The sequence below is a fragment of the Zymoseptoria tritici genome, chromosome 20 (assembly GCF_000219625.1).
Source record: "Zymoseptoria tritici IPO323 chromosome 20, whole genome shotgun sequence".
Classification (NCBI taxonomy): Eukaryota; Fungi; Ascomycota; class Dothideomycetes; order Mycosphaerellales; family Mycosphaerellaceae; genus Zymoseptoria; species Zymoseptoria tritici.
The window spans coordinates 345,159-366,988 of NC_018199.1; the positions used below are offsets into that span (position 1 = coordinate 345,159).

At 55.1% G+C, this 21,830-nt stretch overlaps 7 protein-coding genes across 7 annotated transcripts; 2 read left to right on the forward strand and 5 right to left on the reverse strand.

The window, feature by feature from the left end:
* Positions 1-622: 622 nt before the first annotated feature.
* Positions 623-2,428, reverse strand: MYCGRDRAFT_98056 (uncharacterized protein; the record flags this gene model as incomplete). Its single annotated transcript, XM_003846907.1, has 1 exon — positions 623-2,428. One exon carries the CDS (start codon positions 2,426-2,428, stop codon positions 623-625), a length of 1,806 nt encoding a protein of 601 aa, XP_003846955.1.
* A 431-nt stretch (positions 2,429-2,859) lies between these two features.
* On the forward strand, positions 2,860-4,332 carry MYCGRDRAFT_98057 (uncharacterized protein; the record flags this gene model as incomplete). The annotated part of the gene is made up of 1 exon (XM_003846890.1): positions 2,860-4,332. One exon carries the CDS (start codon positions 2,860-2,862, stop codon positions 4,330-4,332), a length of 1,473 nt encoding a protein of 490 aa, XP_003846938.1.
* A 3,779-nt stretch (positions 4,333-8,111) lies between these two features.
* On the reverse strand, positions 8,112-8,740 carry MYCGRDRAFT_98058 (uncharacterized protein; the record flags this gene model as incomplete). Its single annotated transcript, XM_003846906.1, has 3 exons — positions 8,112-8,384; positions 8,448-8,457; positions 8,628-8,740. 3 exons carry the CDS (start codon positions 8,738-8,740, stop codon positions 8,112-8,114), a joined length of 396 nt encoding a protein of 131 aa, XP_003846954.1.
* Positions 8,741-15,516: 6,776 nt separating this feature from the next.
* On the forward strand, positions 15,517-16,698 carry MYCGRDRAFT_98059 (uncharacterized protein; the record flags this gene model as incomplete). Its single annotated transcript, XM_003846891.1, has 1 exon — positions 15,517-16,698. The coding sequence occupies one exon, from the start codon at positions 15,517-15,519 to the stop codon at positions 16,696-16,698; it is 1,182 nt and encodes a 393-aa protein (XP_003846939.1).
* Positions 16,699-17,195: 497 nt separating this feature from the next.
* MYCGRDRAFT_98060 (uncharacterized protein) lies at positions 17,196-17,720 on the reverse strand (the record flags this gene model as incomplete). The annotated part of the gene is made up of 2 exons (XM_003846905.1): positions 17,196-17,601; positions 17,671-17,720. 2 exons carry the CDS (start codon positions 17,718-17,720, stop codon positions 17,196-17,198), a joined length of 456 nt encoding a protein of 151 aa, XP_003846953.1.
* A 2,148-nt stretch (positions 17,721-19,868) lies between these two features.
* MYCGRDRAFT_98061 (uncharacterized protein) lies at positions 19,869-20,726 on the reverse strand (the record flags this gene model as incomplete). Its single annotated transcript, XM_003846904.1, has 1 exon — positions 19,869-20,726. The coding sequence occupies one exon, from the start codon at positions 20,724-20,726 to the stop codon at positions 19,869-19,871; it is 858 nt and encodes a 285-aa protein (XP_003846952.1).
* Positions 20,727-21,003: 277 nt separating this feature from the next.
* Positions 21,004-21,407, reverse strand: MYCGRDRAFT_106705 (uncharacterized protein; the record flags this gene model as incomplete). Its single annotated transcript, XM_003846903.1, has 1 exon — positions 21,004-21,407. The coding sequence occupies one exon, from the start codon at positions 21,383-21,385 to the stop codon at positions 21,215-21,217; it is 171 nt and encodes a 56-aa protein (XP_003846951.1).
* Between the last annotated feature and the right edge of the window lie 423 nt (positions 21,408-21,830).

Here is a 21,830-nt window from a genome sequence, read left to right on the forward strand (position 1 = left end):
ATGGACGGACGGGCACGAATGAACCATGGTTTTCTTTTTGATGATTGATGATGATTGGCATTGACACGAATGAAAGAAATGGATTTTTTTTTTGATGGATTGATGATGGATTGGCATGACATGTTAAAAAGAAAACGAATGGGATTTTTGATTGGAAATTTTTCTGCAACAGCAGGATATATGCATGAATGCAAGTCCCAGAGAGCATTTCGTTGGCGCACATTTGATCCCCCAATTCGCCCAGTCGGCGCAACCCTCGATCAGTCTTAATCCAAACCCAGAGGAACGAACAATGGCCATAAGTGTCGGATTGGTCATTGGTGGACGAAGGAGGAGGAGGAGGAAGGAGTCGAAGCGACCCCCACGTCAGGCGGGGATGAAAAAAAAGACCTACCCGTACGCTCTCCAAGCGGAGTGGGATTCAGGAGGAACAAGGAACAAAAGAGTAAGGTAATTCATGTGTGCTTGGAAGGATATAAGAGCAGCTCTCGAGAGTACCGGGAGGTAGATAACGTACACAACATCTTCCCCTTCCACCCATCATCGACTGGGACCGGCGTTTGCTTTGAAAGAAACCATGTTCAGCCAAGTGTCCGCGTGCGATCGATCAATTAAACCCAGCTCAGATACTCCACTCATTATTATCCCCGCACAAAGCGACCCCAGAGTTCTTGCCCTCCTCCTCCTCCTCCTCTTCTTCCTCCTCCTCCTCGTCTTTCTTCTCCTCGATTTTCACCTCTGCGTCCTTCTCCTCCTCCTCGCTCTGCTCCTCCTCGCCCTGCTCCTCCCGCCCGAGCATCGATGGTATCTGGACTGGTGGAAGATGCTGCTGCTGCTGCTGCTGCTTGAGACCCATTTGGGACACCGACGCGACAGCTCGTCCAAGTCCATCCAAACACTTCCAGAAGTGTCCGTCGCAAGCATCTTGAAGGACTGTAGTGAGGAGTTTGTGCAGTGAAACCATCGAGGAGGACACATCACTCTCCGAATTCAAGAACAGCTTTGGGTGACGACGAGGTGTGGTGACTTGATCCAGCAAAGAATCATCGCCTGTCATTCTGGATGGAGCATGCTTGGACTGTTGTACACGGAGAAGTGGGTCCTCCTGCGTCTTGGATTGGAGATGTTGCTGTTTCGAACGAAGCTGGACCATTTCCAGAGCGTGTTGTGTTTGCAGATGCTTCTTCTCCGACAGGCTATTCTGGAGGGTGGATTCCAGCTGCGTCTTCTCCGACAGGCTATTCTGGAGGGTGGATTCCAGCTGCGTCTTCTCCGACAGGCTATCCTGGAGGGTGGACTCCAGCTGCGTCTTCTCCTGGTGAAGCTGACTGATTGTATTGTGCGCTTGGGTTGAGGTGACCTCGAGCTGGGCTTGCAAGTCTGTCTTGGCCGCTTCGAGCATGGCAAAGACATCTCGAGACGAGAGTAACGTTTGAAGTAATTGATCTCGCTCGTCGATGGTGCGCCTCAGCTCAACTTGGAGGTTGACGGTCTGTAGGGCGGTGTTGTGGTCCGGAGGACTGTTGTTGCAGCGATGGCAGATGGGCCCAGGAGGTACGGTAATGTCGTCCGGAGAAGAGTTGTTGTTGTTGTCGTTGTCATGGAAAAGACTCGTATGCTGAGAAAACGTGTTGTGGTGCTGCATATCCTCCATGACATCCTCGTTGGTCGGGGATGGGTAACCACAGTGATCACTGAGATCAACAATCTCAACTGTGGACTGACTCTTTTGTTTCGGAAGATTCTTCTTTTGCTTTTGCTTCTCACTCTTGTCCTCATCCTTGGGCAAAATGGAGCAATGTCCGTCTCCAGTGCCGTCCGTTGTGGTTTGCATTTTTTGACTGCTGCGGGTAACTCTCCCATTGTAGGCACGACTCTTGGAAGCATTTGGCAAGACGTGAATGGTGACCAGTTCAACCAGAGCGGCTTTCTTGGCAGAGGAGGGAAAGGAAATGGAGTGAGTGTCGAGAATGTCACGAAGCCGAGACATGTTGGCAGTTGACGGCTTCCATCCAGGAGTGAGGTAGTCACAGGTTGATCCATGCCGAGTATGGGTTCCAGCATTGGCATGCACATCCACAGGTTCATCCTCGTTCTCATCCTCATGTTCATCCTCATCCTCATCCTCATCCTCATCAGCCTGATTATTGAGCTCGGCCTCTCGTAATCTCATGCTCTCCTCCAGCTTGGCGTCCCACCCGACCCTGGCTCCCTTTTCAACATCCATGTCGGCAATGTTGTTCCGTATCCACTTCAACAGATTCTTCTTCCCGATCCGCTCATCTCGCATGTCTTTCGACTCCCATCCCAGAGTGCGGTATAACCGGTTGAGTTGGAGTGGGGTGATGGAGCCAATGTTGTCGAGCCGGAGCTTATCGAGGTGGGTTTTGAGGATGGGCAAGACCTTTTGATAGTCGCCGCGTCCCATGACGGCGGCGGAGTTGAGGGATGTTGTGGAAGAGCGGCGGTAGTGTAGATGGTGGACGTGGAATGTGGATGGTGGTGTAGGAGAGTCGAAGAGGAGGAAGGATGATAGGAGAGGTTAAGAGCAAGAGGCCTGCCCCTCCAGCCGCCATGGTGATTTGTTCCCCTAATAATAAAGGAGAATGAGAATCCATTTGGGGCATCGTTGGAGATTGCCAGTTCCGATTGGGGTGAGGTTGGATGATGGATGTGATGGATGCGGCTGAATCTGATGCTGCACAGATCATGGAACTACTTGGCAGCGCTAATCCACTTCGGGGGCTTGCACATAATTGGCGCAGAGCGGTGGGGCTGTGGGGTTAAGGTACCCTGCGCCCTGCGTTTCCTGTATCCTCGATCCTCGATCCTCGCTTTCGGACACCTCACACTTCGAACATGAACGCCGCTGCTGCTCCAGTGGTTCAAGTGCTCCCGGCACTCGACGTGGTGCAATCTAGTCCCGGGTCCCGGCGGGCATATCTTATCATTCGACATCCCGGCTATCCGGACGACGAAAGCAACAACGTCTTGCTCACGCTGCCCGCGACCGACGGCACCGCGGATGCGCCGGGCATACAGTACGGTCTCGTTCACACCGCCTGCGCCATCATTGCGAACAACCGCTTCGACGGCCAGCTGACCACCTCCCGCCATCTCCCCGCCGCCGACGAATACGCCGCACCGCCCTTTGAAAGTCTCCTCCCCGCCGGCGACTACTACTTTCACCTGTCCTCCGCTACTTGCCCTGCCGATGTTACCCCTCGTCCCACCCCCGACTTCACGCCGCCCTACGCCGTGGTCCCGAACTTCGCTCACTGGCATTTCCCTCACGATCGCCTTCCCACCGCATGGCGGGCCGCGCCCATCGCACCGGCACCCTTCTCAGCTGCGGGCGCGCGCGCGCGAGACGTCACCTGCCGCCTCACGAAACACGACGTGCCCGTCGAGAGCGCCCACATTCTGCCCGCGGCGGAAAAGACGTGGTTCGGTACGAACGGCATGGAGCGCTATGCGCCGGACAGCTCGAAGCGAGGCGAAGAGATTGTCAACGCGGAAGAGAACATGGTGCTCCTGCGCCAGGACATTCACACCCTTTGGGATTCCATGCGACTGAGCATCGTTCCCAAAGCCGACGCTGGCGGTGGCTTCGCATGGGCTGTCCATCTCAACGCCTGGTCGCCCGTGCTGTACGGTCTGTACCACCACCGCGGCTTACACCCACTCGCCGGTGTCCAGCGGGAGTACCTCTTCGCACGCTTCGCTTGGGACATCTTTCCGAAGCTCCAGCCGTTCCTCCAGAAGCACGTCACGCGGAATGTGGTCGTCCGCGACGGTGCGCGGTCTTCCGAGTTCTGCGCCGATGATCTGGACCCGTACTGCCGCGATCAGGGACGGTTGCGGAGCAGTCGCAGTCCCCGGAAAGCCAGCAGTAATCCATCGAAGCGTATGCGCAGCGATGACGGTGTCAAAGACGTGCAGAGCTTCGATTCGGGGATCGGCAGGTGGCTGTCCGAGGCTGGAGAGGCCGTGGAGACGGTGGAGGCTATGGCGGAACCCGTCACATACGACAATGCTTTCACCAGTGAAGAGTCAGGGGCCGAGTGCGATGATGGCAGCTTGGGAGTCGATGAGATTAACGCTAATGGGGAGAACGACTTTGATGATGAGGAGAACGACGTCGATGATCAGGAAGATGTTGATGATGAGGCGGATCACTTACTACGCCTGCGCCGCCGTGAGGTGGGCATGACGGCTTGCGAGCCAGACAATGACCTATTCGGCTCGAAACGAAGAAGGGAAGTCTGCGAAGGCTCAGAAGACGAGTGGGAAGCAGAGCATCGAGGTCGCAAACGATGGCGGAGCCGCTAGAGGGTCTTGTTCATTTTCTCGCCTGGCCTATTTGATCTGCGACCATCTTGTTGACAAGTGATCGGTCCGCTGATATTCTACCAAGAAGTGGAGCACATACGAGAGCAAGCCGCGATATGACGACGACGACGACGACACCGACACCGACACCAGAGCCTGTTTGAATTCCGACGATGAGCTCGACGGCGCTCTGCCCGAAACCGAACGGCGGGTACTGGTGGGTGAGGACATGGGGAAGAAGCAGCAAGGGATCGGGAGAGGGCACGGAGAATGATCAGGCGAGGTGGAGAATCCGCGGGCTGCTAGGCAGGGCGTAGGAAAACTGTGTCGTGGGCCAAATACAACCCGCCCGGCGTGGTACGATGTAAGCACGAGGAGGCGGTGCGTCGCGGCAAGTTCAGCTCGAGATACATCAAGCAAATTGAAAAATGATCCCCTCACAGAATGCTTCTTCAATCACCTGGTCATGCAGTTGTTGCAGCCTAGCTAGGTACCTTGCTTGTCAGCCTTCGATGGTGCCATGGAACGGCCCTACTCCGTCCGACTGCGGACAGTCCACCCTCCGGAGTTCCCTCAAGCTGCCCCACACGCCGTGTCCCAGATACGCTTCAAGTCGCCTGTCGATCGGGAAGATAAGTGGGGCTGCTGTTGGAACGTGATCGCTGGCGGAGAAGCATGACCCGCGCTGGACGAACAAACCGCGATGACAGGAGAGGTCAGGACGGAGAGCGAGGCGGAATGGTAATCGCGGTTGTGATCACAGGATCCGGCAGGGAAGAAGGATTGGAGAGCTGGGGTTCGGCATGGCGCGGACGCGAGAGGAGTTTCTTTTTTTCTTTCAAAAATGGAAGGACAGCGTGAACACAAACGACCAGGGCGAGCCGGAGAAGGAGGACGTTGCGGAAGCGCCGCCGGCTCCTTCCGTTGCTATTGCGGTCTGGCCTGGTGCAAGGCGAGCTGATTACTGCATCTGAGAGACATCGAGCCATCGCGAGGGTCGCAAGCAAGCGGGTCGAATTGTGCGCAATTTGCCGAGGCGGTGTTCCGTGTGTTTGGCCCCCCCTGGACTGAAAATTGAGGCGTACAGCTCAGAGGCAGAACGTTGCGGCTACAGAACAGCAAATAGGGCCTACCGACAACGACATTGCTCGAGAAGCGCCCCGGCCTGACAAAGGTCCAGCTTCTTCTTCGACAGCCGCACCAAACCACTCGCCTCTTCTTTCATGGCAGCACACGCGGACATCTTCGCTTTCTTCCGGGTTGCCCAGACCGCGAGCAGGACGACATCAGCTGCTACTATAATAATGGCAGCTTCGGTGTCGACCTTGCAGTCCGAGCAGAGATATTACGGCGCTGGAAACCTACAACTCCAAGCGCAGCGCATGCGGGGGCACCTTGCAAAAGATGAGAAGCTGATACAGGACATCGAACATATCAATCGCATCCCGTCACCACTCCCGCCTTCCTGCCCTCAGCCTTGCCTCTACCGCCTTTAACTCCACTCCAACACAGCAACCCCGACCACACCGCCGGCCACACCAGCAATCGTAGAAGGCCCAGCTAGGTCGCCCGCGGACTCGGAGACTTGTATCCCGTCGCATTACCACCACGACTAAACATTCTTTGCCCCGGCTTGGTACCACCTCGACGAAACAGCCGTCTCTGCCGGCTGACTCCGCCGTCCAAGACTTTAAGTCAAGAGCTCAATCATGTAGAGGTTTCCATTTGCCCCGAAAGAAAAGCTCCAATCTTTCCGAGGCCGACTTGGTGAAGCTTGAGAGAGGAGGGTGGAAAGTCAAGGAAAACCATCCGGCGAGGATCTGCACATCGAATTCGCCGGCGCAATACTTCCGTGAACTTCCAGCAGAGCTGCGGGTATCGATGGTGCGATGACGACCTGGCCACATTGAGCAGAGCACTCCAGGCTTGCAAATCTGCTGTCTGCATCCCTTCTCGCCGACGTGGGATTCAGGTCCCTACGGGCTGAGAACGTAGTCAATTCGTTTCCAACAAGATGGAGAGTCGAGCGAAGCATCAACGAGTGAGAGAGATGCCTTGATTTTGCCGTCTTCAGGCAATCTCATGGTAAAGCCTCTTCTTGCTGTGCCCCTCTTAAGCGTCTTATGCCATGATTTGCAAGTCAACTCCCTTACGCGACCCGGCACCTCTTGTGTGGTGGTACTTGGACCTTCCTCTGTCCGGGTTGACTGTCACTGCAGCAGCCGCTTCACTCGCTACGTACCGCCCCTATTTGTCCGAGATTAGCCCTTTAATAGCCGTTATACACAAGTTCATCACTCTCCGGCTGTGCCTGTTGGCTTCTTCTTCCCATCAAGTCTCGCTGATCGACACGGAGTGGCTCGCACGCGAGCAATATCCAGCCCAACGACGAAGCTTTCGTAAGTTCAACTTGGTTCAGATCGTTCCACTACTAATTGAGATCACCCAGATCACGAGCTTGTGTGTACGAGCGCATCACATCTTTTTGCTAAGTAGCATAGGTCTTCCACTTCAGAGCCAAGAACGAGGACAATCCGGCGGGGAAGCGTCACTATCGCCTTCCTTTAGCATCAAGAACCAAGACGAGCTGTTTTATCGACTCCAACGCCGAGATTCGATGACCGCGGCAATCCATCATTCGTCTCGGGGCACTGTCAAGTGAGCCCGCGACTGCTTCCTCGGTAATGCTTGTCTGATATTTGTACAAAAGGTCCACCATTCCGAGGTCGAGCTCCCGGATTTTCCAGACTCCTTCGACTGACTGAACGGCCCACAGCTCCTGGACATTTGAATCTCTCACTTCCCGGAGGACTGTCATTCCCCCTGAGAGGCGGAGTCGGGCGTCAGCTTTCCTCGGATTCTCGGGGAATTCCAGCTCTCTTCAGACCTCTTTGATTGCCCGACGTTCGGATAAGCACTGCCCGCCGTTAAGTTTTTGCTCCGAACAGCCACGTGGTGAGTGACATTGACCGCTGGTCGAGCACTGTCAAACCCGACCGCCCTTGGATGTCTCTCTCCGAGCGGCCAGATACGCTGCGTCAAACAAGCGCATACCGTAGCCTTTTCTATTAGTATGTAGGCGTTATCCCCGCTAGCTTGCTTCCTCCGCCACGTGTCCAGTCTCTCTCCGAACGTGCTTGCTAAGCCATGGATTTTTTCTTCTCTACATCGCGCGAACCGACTACAGCGCTTCGTTTCCAGGGCGAAAGAGAGTGGGCTCATCCCTCATGCGGACGCATGCCCAAACCTCATCGTGCATCGCTTCGAGCATGAGGCTAGAGGCAAGGATTGATGCAACACCTGAAGTTCCGTCAATTTTGACCACGGCCTTGGACGGCGGCGCTTCTCCGCAAGCACATCGTTTCCCTGCTCTCCTGCAAGATAAGAGGAAGGGCGAATGAGGATAAGGAGGAGGTTGGGGCGGAGCAACCCTTTCTCGAAGCGAGGAGGAGGAGGTTGGACGAGGCGCTGGGAATGCTGCGTGGACGTGACGACATCATCCGACTGGAAGCGGCGCGACGACGGCGTCTCATTCGATTGGGTTCATCAGCCTGCTCGAGCGCCCACTCCCCACACCGGTAAGATACACCACGGCGGTCGGTTCCCGGAAGCAGCAGCGGCGATGCCGGGTCCTGGGAGCGAGAGCGCACACGCTGCACCAGACCCCTTCTCAACACGGAAAGGTCGACGCAGCAACGTCCGAAAGTCTTCCGCGAACTGTAAATTCCTCAGTCCTCAACATTTCTTCTTGGTCTCCATCTGCATCTCCATCTCCATCTCTATCCCGCCTCAGCCGAAACGAAAAACCCTTCCTCTCGCTCCCCGCACCTACCACACAGCAAGACCCTCAAATATCCATCGACATCCATCAGCAAAACACATCTCCTCCCTCTTGGCCGTCGACCTGCTCTCGACCGCTTCCTCCTCGCAGCAACACTCTCGATGAGCGCCTCATGTCGCTCGTAGAGCTCCTGCTTGGCCTGCTTGAGCTTGGCCAGGTAGAGTTCGGGCCTGGTTGAGTTTGGCCTCGAGATCTGTGTCATGGAGATGGGCTGAGAGGATAAAATGTTAGCGAGACGTGCAAGAGAGAGCACTGCGAGGAAGAGAGGACATACCCGGCTTGCTCTGGCGAGGAGTGCTTTTTTAGGAGGGACTTGGACTTTGGTCGTAATGATCGGAGCAGGAGTCTTGGGCTCATCAACGACGGCTGCGGGAGTCGCTTTGCGTCGATGATCCTGGAAGCGGGAACTGCTGGGCCGGCTAGCTTGTGTAGAGGCTGGACCGGCGTGGCGTACGCATTCTCCAGGCGTGCAAGTGAGTCTTCATCGTCGTCGTCGTCGTGGTTGGTGGCCTGCGCGGCCTTGTCGTGCTCAACTTCTTCGACGGCCGTCTCCTCCCCGTAACTCATTTCTATGACGCCATGCTGTCCATTCTTTACCTCCCACGACTTCTTCCTCTCGAGTCTCACCATCTCCGACCCCCCGCAGCAGATCAGGGGAAAGAACTCAACGATGGAACCATTCAAAGAATTTGTAACAGATCAGCCTTCAGATCTCACAGCCGACTCTCGTCCACAACATTTTTTGAATTGCGGTATTGATTGGTGCAGCCCGGTGCATTTTTTCTGAATATGGCCGGCTGTGAATGATGGTACAATGTAGATGGATGAGAGGAGTGGACTTGAGCAGCTGAGACGGCGACCGGATTTATGGCGGTCATCGCGAAGGCGGAAGAGTCGACGGCTTCGGCGCGGAAGGTAGGCGTGGTTTGGGGAAGCGGACAAGATGGCAAAGACGAGGGGGGAGTGGACCAGCAGGCCAAAAGCACAACGCCGACAACGAAGACCGAGTCAGTGCTTGGCTGGTGGATGCGTACGCCATGCCGCCGGTACGCTTGCATTGTCCGCCGGTCGCGGAAACAACGTGCGCAGGTCAAGGTCCCGAGAGAGAACAGACGGCGAAGAAACGCATGGCGAAGGAACGCGAGCTGGCTGAGTAGAGACATGGATAGGGCGGGCTGGCTGAGTAGAGATCGCTTGGGCGAGACGCCTTCGTCCGCTTGATGACGAAGGTCGGACTGAAGGTGAGCTTTATGAGTGAGCACAGATTCATGCGCAATTGGTCAAGTTTGGTTCGTATACCTCCCCTTCAGCTCGTCAAGGTTCTGGTCTCGTGTTCCTGCACTGCTCTGCAATATGGCCACATCGTTTCTCGAGCGACCTGCTGCAGTGTGCAAAGACCGTGTAACCCTATGACAAGCCCGTCAACATCCTCTGCGTTGCGTTGACAATTGTCCCGGTATATCTTATTCTCTCTTATCATAGTCATCGTCACGTTGACCTTGTTGTGCCCTCTCAAGCCGTGTACGTGCAGGACATGAAGCTATCGATGGGATAGAGGCAAGCAAGGTGCGGCGAGGCGTGAGCAGAGGTAGGTATGGTGAAGGAGTCGACCGTCGCTGCTTGCCTCAAGAACATATCCGTGCGTGATTTCGGGCGCCAACGTTGGAGGGACATTGTCAAGTTCCGATAATGACCTCGTCAGATTTCGACGCCACGCAGCCCAAACCATTGCTGCCCTGCGAAGTAAAGAAGTCAGTGAAAATCCTCGGATCATTCTTTGCGGAAGAGCACCCGAGGTGTAGACATACTTGCAACGGGCAAATCGGATCTTGAGCGAACCGGCGCCCTTGAAACTGTAGATATGGCTGAGAAACCTCCGGACTACAGGATGGCAATCGTTGTGGTGTCGTACGGGTTCGAGACCTCGAAGTCTGTAGTATCAAGCAGCGAAATGTCAGAAGACGCCGGTGTGTGGTGAATGAGGCGACACATGCCGGCAGTCGAGCCTTCACTCATGCTCCAGCCTTTTTCAACGACAACGGTGGATCTTCGCATCGGCAGCCTCGGGCCTTCAATGCCCGGCAGGCGACGAATGAGCCTCAATGAGCATTGTAGAGAATGGCATGCTGGGCTGTATGGCAGTATTGCTCCGAGCAGCCTTCTTGATGATGTTTTGACGCAGTAATCGAGGCCTCTTTTCGAAGTCATAGTCAGCAGTGACGGTCGAAAGCGAGAGGGTACCCAATGTGTTCGAAAAGCGGCTTGCGGGACATGGTTTAGAGTGCTCGTCGCTGCTGGCGATGTGGCCAATGAAGTGCAGAAGGTAGCAGCGTGCCCTTCGAATGTAGAGTCTCCCACGCATGTGACGGGTAGAAGTGGTTATAGGCACGACGCCAAAGTAGGGACGACGCCAAAGCCCGACCAACCTGTTCCGACAGAGATGAAGACATGAGATGGTCGTAAGCGAGCCTGAAGGAGGGCACTCGTCATCTCGCCTCATTGTGTTCGCCTGTCGTGCAGGTACGGAGACATGCCGCCGGAATGCAGCGGCCGATGCATTTTCCGTGTCCAGTCTTGTGTCGTTTGAATGAATCAATGACGGTAAACAAACAGGTCCTTGTGCAGTTGTTGAAGCCACTGTCACGTCGGCTGCCAGCTTTCCGGGTTCGATCTGTGGCGGCATGCGTATACATCTCGGGTTCGGGCGGTCGCCAGTGACGAGGCCAACGCTCGCGGTCTTGCTGACGATCTTAGTGGCCGTTGCGGCGCATACTGGAGTAATCAGTCACGGCGGCCTGGCACGTACAAGACTGGTAGCACACAATGCTGTCGATTGTTCGTATAGCCCGCGATGCTGTTGGAGTGGCACAGTCCGGCTTGACCGATAAGACCACAACGAGGTCCACGAAGACCCGCGGATGGGGACAGGTCGTGCGCACTTCACATCGCCTTACCACGAAGCAGTGCAGGTGATAGTAAAATCGCAGCTCCGGCACAGCTGATGGAACTGGACGTTGATTTGCTGGCAGTGACGAGTCCAGCGCCGTGGAGAATAATCCCAGCCGAGCGCGGTGAGTCAAGGGTGGCTTTTGGCCATGCCAATGGAGATGATGGCCAGTAGAGATCTCGACGGTGGAGCGACTAACACTGGAAGCGGCGAAGGCAATTTTGTGTAGCCTGGAATGGTCTTCCAGACGTTCGGTCTTCATGTGACAGTGTCTCGAATTCCAGCGGGGTTTCGTGAGGCTGACGCTCTTACACCATCCACATAGTGTCCGAGTGCACTGCACAAAGTGCCGGACGATCACGCAGTGGAACTCCACCGGATAGGTTTGTGGTCCGTAGCCGTCGTAGAGGGTCCTCGATATCTAGGACAGACAGACGCTAATAGCTCTTCGCTGTTCAGGAACAAGCAGTGATGGAATGCGTCCAGGAGCGGACAAATCCAGTGCCGATCGGAAACAAAACCAAGGTGGGAATCCGGGCGGTCGTGGGTTGTTAGTCGGCTGAGTCGGTCATCGGTAATGAAGAGGAGGCATCTTTGAACGAGTATGCTTCGCAACGTAGAGATCAAGCAGGAGGCCGAGATTGCCAAAGAAGAAGCGGAGCACGCCGAGTTTGCGCTCGACGAGCACGACTTCCGCGCCGACCAATTCCTGATGTCTTTCTTGCCGTTAAGCGTCATTACCAGCACATTCAGTCTCGACAATGGACCAGTTGATCGCCGTCTCGTGGTGTGTCTCCGTGGTAGCTGCTGGTGTCTGGACTTATCAAGAATCGGTGCACTGTCGCGAGTGAAAGGATGCGCCGCAGAGCGACTTACGCTGGACAATGGCCGGTGAAGGTAGACGATTCGCCTGGTAACTTCGTGGCTGTCGAGACACGCGCGGAATTCGGTGAGGCCGTGAAAGATGTTGTCGCGGCGATGCTGGCAAAGCAGCCGGCGAGGCGATCCCTGGCGCGTGGGCGACGTAGCTTCCAAAAGACTTGGCAATCGGCGAAGGGGCAATACCCAATCGAGCTGAGAATTCAAAGGTGTTGCGAGTGGTGGTGGCGCGAGGTTCTCATGGCTTTGGTCTTGTAGTCGCAGAGGCCGATGCCGAAGTTTTTGACGACCGCGGTTGTCTTGCTCTTGCTTAGCGTTGCCGGTGGCAGGGAGAACGAGTGTTGATAAGGGCTGGCTCGGTTGAAAGAGGCCAGTGAGGACTGGCTCGGTCCATGAAGGCTGGCTAGGGCTGCGGGTGTCGAAAGTGGTAAAGGCTCGGTAGGCGGCTCGGTGGATGGTTCGGTAGCGGCGTGTGAAGTTTGGCCGGGTCTGGTATTTGTGCTGTGCCGGCCGCAGCTTGCATTTCGGCGTCCATGTATCCGAGATGCGCCAGCGGGACAGGAGCAGGCTCAGGTTCGGCCGGTGTAGCCGCGCATTGCTCTTGTGATACCTTCATGATGTGTGCGACTGCTCGGTAGATGGCCCTGTGCCGCGCCGCGTGGTTCTCCTTTCTTTGAGCGTCGAGCTGATTTCGAACTTCGAAGGATATGCCTCCCAGCTGATCTGGTACAGATGGCAATGAGATCATTGGCGAATTTGGCCATTGCAGAGTAGTCGAATTGAAGAGCTTGAACGTTGAAGCTGTTGATACTGTAGCTGAGACGGCCGTCAGTCAATGCGCCATGATGTTGAGCCTGACATGGTACTCTTACAAGAGTTTGAGCGCGTCTGCGCGGACTTCTTTGCAGGTATTCAGCAGCGGTGAACGACGGTAGCCGCTCGCAGTAACCTCGATCCGGGGCGGGTCGTACATGGCAAGTGTGTAGACCTAGATCCTCAATTCCGGCGGTGAGGGGGCCGAAAAGCTGGTCAAGTGTGTCGCTGAGGGTGGCGAAGTTGCTGGTAGAGCGTGTGGAGGTCGAGGTCATGTCACAGAGCTGGTGAGGCTTGTGAGGAGCATGAAGGCGCACGCAGCCAGCGCAGGTGACGCAAAAGGTGTATTGTATGAGAGGTTTGGAGGTTTTATTGTTCATGCTCTTGCCCTTGCGCTTGCTCTTGACGCAAGTGGTGGACGGTGGGTGATCACGCAGTGGATAGCATGGCCGTGATCGGTCAAGGGCCATGGCCACGATCGGCCAAGGCAAAGTCCATGGCGCCGGACACAGGGCGGTGCTGCTGCCGGCTGTCGAGACGGTGATGGCTGCACTGACGGCAGTTTTCGAGGATGCCGTCGTATGGAGACTGGTGGTAAAGGTCGTGAAGTCGCTTTTGAAGGCGCACACGCTTGTCCTGCCTGTTACAAGAGCCTGCTCGTCGTTGGAACGGACCCGCAAAAGCTCCAGCTGCTGCGGCCACGACTCAAGTTCAGCTGCACGTGGCGGCGATCCGTTCAAAGACGCAATCCATGACCGAGTCGTAGATCGTGCGAGGCCAATTCTGCCTCTATGGATATCCGTCTCCCAACTCTTCGTAGCCGTATGCGGCTGTGAGCATGGTCGAGAACTGCTTGGCGCAAAATGCGAGGCGAAGGGTCCCTCTTGGTGGTTATGGAGAGGCCAGAGGGCGTGACCAGAAGGACTCTGTAGGATTCTGGCGATGGTTTTGTCGTCGACTATAGAGGCGGTGACCTTGCTTTGGTGAATGATAAGGATGGTACGAAGGCGGCGGCCGAAGAACGAGGAGCGGAGTTGAGCCGCCCTGAAGGTGTTCGTTGCTGCGAGAAGCCAGGCGTGTTGCAGATTGTACGGGAGCGGGGAGGTCAACCTGCACGATTTCCCTCTAAATTGCAATGAAATCCATCAATATCAACATCAAATATTGAATAAATAACACGAGAAATAAAGACTCTGTAGAGCGGTTCTGATAGTCTCAGTTCCTCAGTCCACGCCCAGTTAGCGCGGTTTCGACGCCTACTGTTCATGGTCTGAGGGTCCGAACGCCGAATTTGGGAGATAGAGCGCAGCATTAGTATAGAATTTACACCTTAATAAAGCGCAGCATCGTTTCGGCCCCAAACACGAGAACGTAACAACGAAACTAGTTATTAAAAATCCGGCACTGTAACTTTGTAGAGCTAAGTCTTGCGATTCGAACGGTGTATTAATTATTTAAATCCGACGCTAAACGAAAGCTGTAATAGAGCTCGCGCAAATTCTTCGGAATTCTAATTTGTTAGGCGAAAAACAGGAAAATGCGAGCTCTATTAGGGCACGCAAAACACACTTAAATTTTCTATGCGATACGCCGTTCGAATCGCAAGACTCGGCTCTACAAAGTTACAGTGCCGGATTTTTGAAAAAGGTCGTTGTTGTTGCGCTGTCGCGTGCTGCGCTGCATCTCCCAAAATCCGGCTTAGGCCCTCAGACCCTCTCAGGCGAGGCGCTCGAAGAGGTTAGTGCTCGCTGGCTGAGAGTGGTCTGTGCTTCTGAGACTACGGTTCTGATCCACAGGGCATGAGATAGATCCAGCTTCATCAACCCATCCATCCATCCATCCATCCATACATCCATTCATCCGACTGCTCCATAATGGACAAGGTACCTAGACAGCGTTCCTGTCCCTCCCAACCTTCTCGCCGAGAGCATCCATCACAACACATACACTCTCAGCAATGCAAACCATCTGGCATTCTTCCGTCGATATGCTGTCCCTGGGTTATGCGCTCTTCAGGTGTTGATGTCCAGCTCCCGTCTCACGTGCACAAACCGGCTTAACGACCGAGGCCGTCGTATAGATTCGAAACTCGCGTCCTCTCTCGTCCGTGCTCGTGGCACATTGCGCCCGGGAAAAGGTACCGGTGGTGATGGAGCCAGAAGGACAAGGCGTGCTGTGATGGGTCTCGCTTGGTCTCCCCATACCACTCATTCGACAGGCCAGAAACACAATGGCGACCGCCAGGAAGATCAGGAAAGTGTTCCTGACAAGTCGCTGAAGCGGCTGCATCGGCTGCATGGTGGTGGATTTTCTGATTGGAGTCTGAGTCTGACGATGGAAGGAATGGAGGGACACTGATGTGGTGGAACATTTAGAGGCGTCCCTTTCAACCATGGCAAGCACACCGCTGCCGGAAGAGCAAACATTTCTGGAACAGCCGCGAAGAAGATGGATGGGGTCCGGGACCTGCAGAGACGCGAGGTGCTACCACGTCTGGTTTCTTTGTGTAACGAGCATACATACATGCTCGTAACGCGAGGCAAACACGCTTTCCTGACCGCGAATTTGGTGGTGGATGACTTCTTCCATCCCGTCGTCCGTACATGACATCGATCAAAGGACAGAGGCTTCCCAAAATTTCGCGACCGAACGCAAATCGACATACTTGGTCAGAACCAGGAATCCTCTGCCATCCAGCCAAGTCATGGACACCGATCAAGGCCGCGCTCGCAAGGAGCCCAAAGAGCACACCCGACTTTACAGGGAGTTGTTGGATGCCATTGAAGGAAGCAAAGAGACCAGTACCCTTGAGACTGTTTCCGCACTGTTTCCCAATCTCACGGTGAAGGCTGAGCCGGAGGACGAGACAAAGACATCCAGCCAAGTCATGGACACTGATCAAGGCCGCCCTCGCAAGGAGCCCAAAGAGAACACCCGACTTTACAAGGAGGTGTTGGATGCCGTTGAAGGAAGCAAAGAGACCAGCACCCTTGAAACTGTTACCGCACTGTTTCCCAATCTCACGGTGACGGCTGAGCTGGAGGACGAGACAAAGACCAGTTCCCATGTTACTCCAACGAACGGTCTTGATCGAACTGCATCCAGTCCGCCACGGGAAGTATCATCCAAAAAGATGCATGTCTTCGGAAGTGAGCCGAGCAAACCTGCTCACTACACTCCGCCAACGTCCCGTCTGAATAAGAATGAGAGTCGCGAGGTGGGTGCTCAGCACAAAGAAGAGCCGTCGAGCTTGTTTCGTGCTCCTTCGCCAAGCTACCCGATGCTACCGCGGCCGGCGAACAGCAAGATGGAGTCCGACCGTCCAAGCACGACCCAAGGTTACCGGAGCCTGGATTACAGCACAAAGTCATCGCGGCCAGCCAAAAGTAAGATGGAGTCCGACAGTCCAAGCATGACCCAAGGTCACCGGAGCCTAGATTACAGCACAAAGTCATCGCTGCCAGCCAAAAGTAAGATGGAGTCCGACCGTCCAAGCACGACCCAAGGTCACCGCAGCCTGGATCAGTATCCCAGCACACAGTTATCGCAGCTAGCCTACAGCGAGATGGAGGTCAAGGCTCCATCCAAGAACGTGTTCGCCATCGAGGATTGGTACAAAGGGGTGGCTCGCACTACAACTCCGTCCGCCGGGGCTGTAGTGCCATTATTCAACCCCACGCTACCCTCGCAGCGAACCACACGCAAGTCGGTGGCCTTTAAATCTCCCGCGAGCGTGACTCCCTCCTCCCCTGGCAACCTGTTCACCAGTCACAACGAGAATCGCCAGACTCCGTTCCAGCAGCCGAACGCGGAGTCGACTATTAGCAAGCTCGTAAGCGGTGAAAAGGGAGATGACGGTGCTGATGGCAGTGAAGATGCTCCGTAAGGCCGGATCCGCAAGAGTTTTGGGAAGGTCGGTAGAGGGTTCAGCAAGGTCATGGTACGACGTGGTTGAAGGTGCCCATGCAGCGAATCTTTTCTCCCTGGTGGAGGTTGTGGGCCAGGTAATTGGCCAGTGATCAGAGTTTCGGGCGAGAGAACTTTTTCTTGAATGAATGGGATCCTAAGGATTGAGAAGCAAGAGACGCAAGAAGCGCGAAGAGTCGTTGCTTTTTTCCAATGACATACAAATTCATGGAGCCTCATGTGACGCTCTCGTCCCACCATCCCCAAATCTTCATCTTGCGAAGGGCCTCCCTCGCAATTAAAGAAGCTTGCGCCCAACTCGACGCATACAATGATCACTCCCACACTCGCGCTGGCCGCACATTGCGACTTATGCATACACCTCCGCGCTGCCCTCCGACTCTGTCTCCTTGCCATCAAACCCTCCATCGAAGAACACCGCGGCGATTCCGCGCACTCGTTGATTCCCTGCCCTCCTCATGGTGTGAATGTCACTCGCTCGTAGCAGCCGTATCCGGCCATTGGGTAGCTTCGTTGGCCCGAGTTTTTCGTGCGCGATCCAGGTCGGCCATGGTGGCGAGATACCAGCCGGTCCGTCTTGGGTGTGGTGCGGAGGATTGATAGACGAGGGGTGGTGGGAGATGGGTAGTCGTCGTCGTAACGCTCTGGATCTTGCTTGATGTTTGCTTCTTGCGCGATAATCTCTTCTTGCTCGGTGGGTTCTTCTTGCTCGATATGTCCTTCCTGCTTGATGCTGGGTGATCGCTGGTCGGCCTCTCGCTGGGGGTGGAATTCGAGGTGAGTAGGAGAGTCGGTGCTCATTTGGTGGAAAGCGGCCAGTACCTCCTCGGGCAACTCGGCTGGTGGAACAGGAACAGGCATGCTGATATGGTGTGTGAGATGTGTGTGTGTATGCAGCAGTGAATGGAGGATGCCACTCAAGTTGACTTACTTGTACCGGAGGAATCGTCGTGACCGCTCAACGGAGATGCTCATGCCCATGATGTCGTGTTCGGACAGCACACTCGGGTCAACCTTGGCCCACCTGTGATTCTACTACTCACCCAGAACGTGTCCTCCACCAGCACTACTCCCCACTCCCTCATCCACCAGTCGCAGTGTCAGTCTCGCAGGTTCCCACTCCCACTCCCGCGCCCACGCCCACGCCCACTTGCACTCCTCAGAGTTAAACATGTCATGACCCCGCATGCATGAGCGTGAACGGACCTGCAGCTCCCAGCTTTGGGTTCGTTAAAAGTGTGCACCTCACAATTTCCTTGCAACGAAGTGATCGCAGCGCCGACCCCACCCGGAAGTTGCTCACCCAGCCAGAAGCATGATTGAAAATGATGACGGAGGCGGAGGGTTTGGCCTGGACAAGCTTGAGGTGGTTCTGAAGCGGAGAGCGAGTGATGCTTCTCCGGATGACTTGAAGACGGAAGTGGAAGATCAACCCATGGCGATGAATCGCAGGCAGCAGTGGTGGAAGAAGGGAACTTATTCATGATCAACAACCGCATCAGATGTTTCAGAAAGTCGTTCATCCAGCTTGAAATAGATTCCAGAGGTTCCCGCTACCTCATCCCAAGTCCATTGCCCTCGACTGCGACTCGGTATTTCAATACCCAACCGCGTTGCATGTCAGCTTGACGACTCACAATTCCTTTGCCGTACATCATGCAAAGTGTGGGACCCAACGCTTAAGCCAACCCTCCAGTACGCATCTCCAGATCTTGCATGTACCAGTCCACATTGGCCCGCCTCGTTCAAATCACCCTGGAGAATACCCAGCTCTTCCAACTCAGTCGCTCACCGCTCGCCCTTGTTAGTATCAAACTCCTTCACGTTTCAGGCTCTCCCTCCACAGGTCTGTCGAAGCGCCGACAGCGGAGGATTGGAGCTGACGCAAGCCGATACCTCGGGTAGAGTGTGAAGACTGCTGGTGGAGCGGCAAAGTGAGCCGTGCGTAGTCCGTGCATGGCGAGGAGGTCGTAGTGCGCAGAATTGGATACGTGTAGAAATTGGAGACGAGGGACTCGTCTTCGATGGGGGTGATGGCGCCATATTGATGGGCTCTCGACCGCGGAGAGACTGGGCGTACCAAGTGGGGCCGCAGATGTAGAATAGAGAGTAGAGACCAGCGCAGCGGAGTTTGTTTTCAATAGAACTATTCACAATTGGTTCTGCCAATGTGGACTGGACTCTACCGCTCACCCCCGGGCATGGGACTCGACGCATGTCCAGCGAATTCGAAGCCGACCATAGGTCTACCAATTGGAACTCTCTGGCCCGCCTGTACAGGAATGTCGTCACGACACTGCAGCCTCACAAGGAGAAGACACCGACGACTCTGTGCTTCACGACATGGACCACTTCAAGCAGAAGCCACTTGTCGGCGTTAGCGAAACCGTCACCTCCTCCCCAAGCGTAGAACCGGCGGATCATGTCGAACATCAGGCACATAGGCAGTCTCCATGAGCCAGTCGATCCTCTGATCGTGAAACAGTGTGTGCATCGACGACATCTCCCACCACCGACGTCGACATCGACCTTTTTCCTTCCAACTTCCACGGACTCCTCTTCTAATCACCGACTTTCCTCGGATTATCTACGTTCGCCGTACCTCAACAGCATGTCGACGGCTGAGTCCGCGGCGTTGCATCTTTCTCATGTCCTCAATCGTGCTGACCGACAACGACAGCCCTCGGAAGGTGTGAGAGATGACGATGAGGGCTTCGTCGTTGCGTCACATCGTTTCCCTCGACGCCGCCACCAACCTGGTCACATTCGACCAGCAAGCCGCACATCTCCGGAACTATCAAGGCCAGGAACTCGACTAAGCACGGAAAGATGGAACGAGAGAACAGAGCTGGTTTCAGGTGGTATTCGTGCTCCCGCTTTGGCTGTTGACGCGACGCTTACGAGAGCAATATAAGGGATGTCGGTGGATGCAATAGAAGCATGCCCAAGGTTGACGGATGAAGGGACCTCGATTGAAAAGAATAGAAAGTAAAGTGACCAAAAAGGGATGCACCGTCTTCTTCCCAAGGCACCGATAACTCGATATTAGTTACAGTCCACCATGAGCGTTTCCTCAATCTTCGACTCCAGACAACTCATTGCTCGAACACTACACTCTGCAAAACCCCACTATTCATCTTCAAAGACCTCATTGATCGAATGTTGCGTTCCCCAGAGCCCCTCATCGGTCTCCAACATTTCCTGCTGCGTCCTGGCAAACTCTCGATCGGCGGCCTCGGATGCTCTCACGCGTCGATCCCACCATGTCTTTCCGGCCTCGCTCCGAGGTACTGAAGCTACAATGCAGCGACAGAAGATGCATGGAAGATGCAAAGTTTCGCGTTCGGTCGTCGGGGCGTCGAGCTGATTCAGATCCTCGAATTCGCGGTGTTGACGGAAGCACTCCTTGTGGATCGCCATACCACACTGGAAACAGGCCTTCTCGCTCCGGTGGCCATCCAGAGGGTCCATACAAATCATACATGGACCGGCTTCCGGTCGTGGTTGTGGTGTGTTGGTCAAATCGACAATGGGGTGGCGGACGCATGGCTTCCCTTGCTGCAAACACTCTCTCCTCTCCAGCATGGCGATGACTCGCCTCGTTTCCTTCACCCATCCGAGTGCAATGCTCTTCTGTTCGATGGGCATCGATTTCGAACGAAGACACTTTCTGCACATCCAATCCCGCGCGATGGAACACAGCAAGCTGAGCAATTTGCGTCTCGACATCACCGCCAGCTGACGAATGGAAAGGTTTGCGAATGCATGGATCGATGGGACGGACGGCCGCACCGCGTGATGGAGTCCGGCGACCTTGTTGCAGCAGACGCAGGTGCCTCTTCTCACGTATGTGTAGAGGAGATGCGTGAGGGCTAGAGAGGTCGGGTTTGCAGCATCGAGATATGGTAAGAGCTTGGACTCCAAAGATGAGAGGTGCTTGAGCATGCTCTCGTCTGTGGGTAAGGTCGAGGCGTCCGAGGCGGACATGATGAGTTGGTGGTTGGTGTAGATGTGGTTGAAGGAGGATGGCTGTTGGTTTTACGAAAGAGGACGAACGTTGTGTTCCCGGGAGAGCTGAAGCGATCAATTAGTAGTATGAGAGTAAGAGTGTAAGAGAGCTGTACAAGGAAAAGAGGCAGCATGGCCGAATGGGGATTGAAGTGAAATTGCGAAGAAAGGTCAAAATAAATGGGTAATCGACGCGGAATTGCAGATGGATCGAAAAGGCAATGGTGGAAATTCCAAGCGACGTAAACACGGAAACCACTTCGCTTTGGGCAATGCAATCTGTGGTTTGGATGTACATTGGTCTCTGCACAACACCTGGTAATCGAAGCGTCCGAACCCGCATTGGATGATCGGCGGCCATTTGCGTGCCCGGGAGGTCTGTTTGTCCTCAGACTGATGAACTGGCACGGCCGAGCCGCAGCATCACCGCGTGGTCCCCGACGCCCTGGTACAGGTGCCCGTATGCGTCACATCTCCGTCTCGTCTCCATGCTCCCGTATGCCAGGGGAAGGTTGGGCCGCCGGAACCAATCGAGCAGGCGTCTTAGAACCGGTTGTACACGACCGTGCAGGAGAGGGCACTGGGAGATACCTGATTCCCTGCTCGCTGCTATAGTAGTAATGGCCGTACTCCAGCATTGTGCAATCTTTGGTGAGGTCCGTAGCATTGACGGTAATAGAGGCAAAGAGGGCGCTGCCAAATGCAAAGGCTTTCACGGTAGCAGTGGCAACGGCACGACAACGACTGCACACCAACTAACGCGGGACAAAATATTGAGCCGCCATCGTAGAAGCACGCGCCGCCGTTTAGAGTTGCATCGAGCCGGCGGAGAAAACGTTCTGTGTCGTAGGGGTTTGATATGAAACAGGTGTGGAGAGGAACCACGGACGGGTGTAGAGAAATGTGGCAGGGAGATGGTCTTTCCATACATACCGATTGGATGGGCATTGAATGTTGGACGGCCGAGCTTCATTGCCGTCTTGGCGAACGCCCGTGAACATGGGTTCTCGTTTGAGCAGCGTTTGCTGTGCTGGGAACATCGCATTTCCAAGGTTGGTGGCAGGTCTGCCACATTGCAAGGAG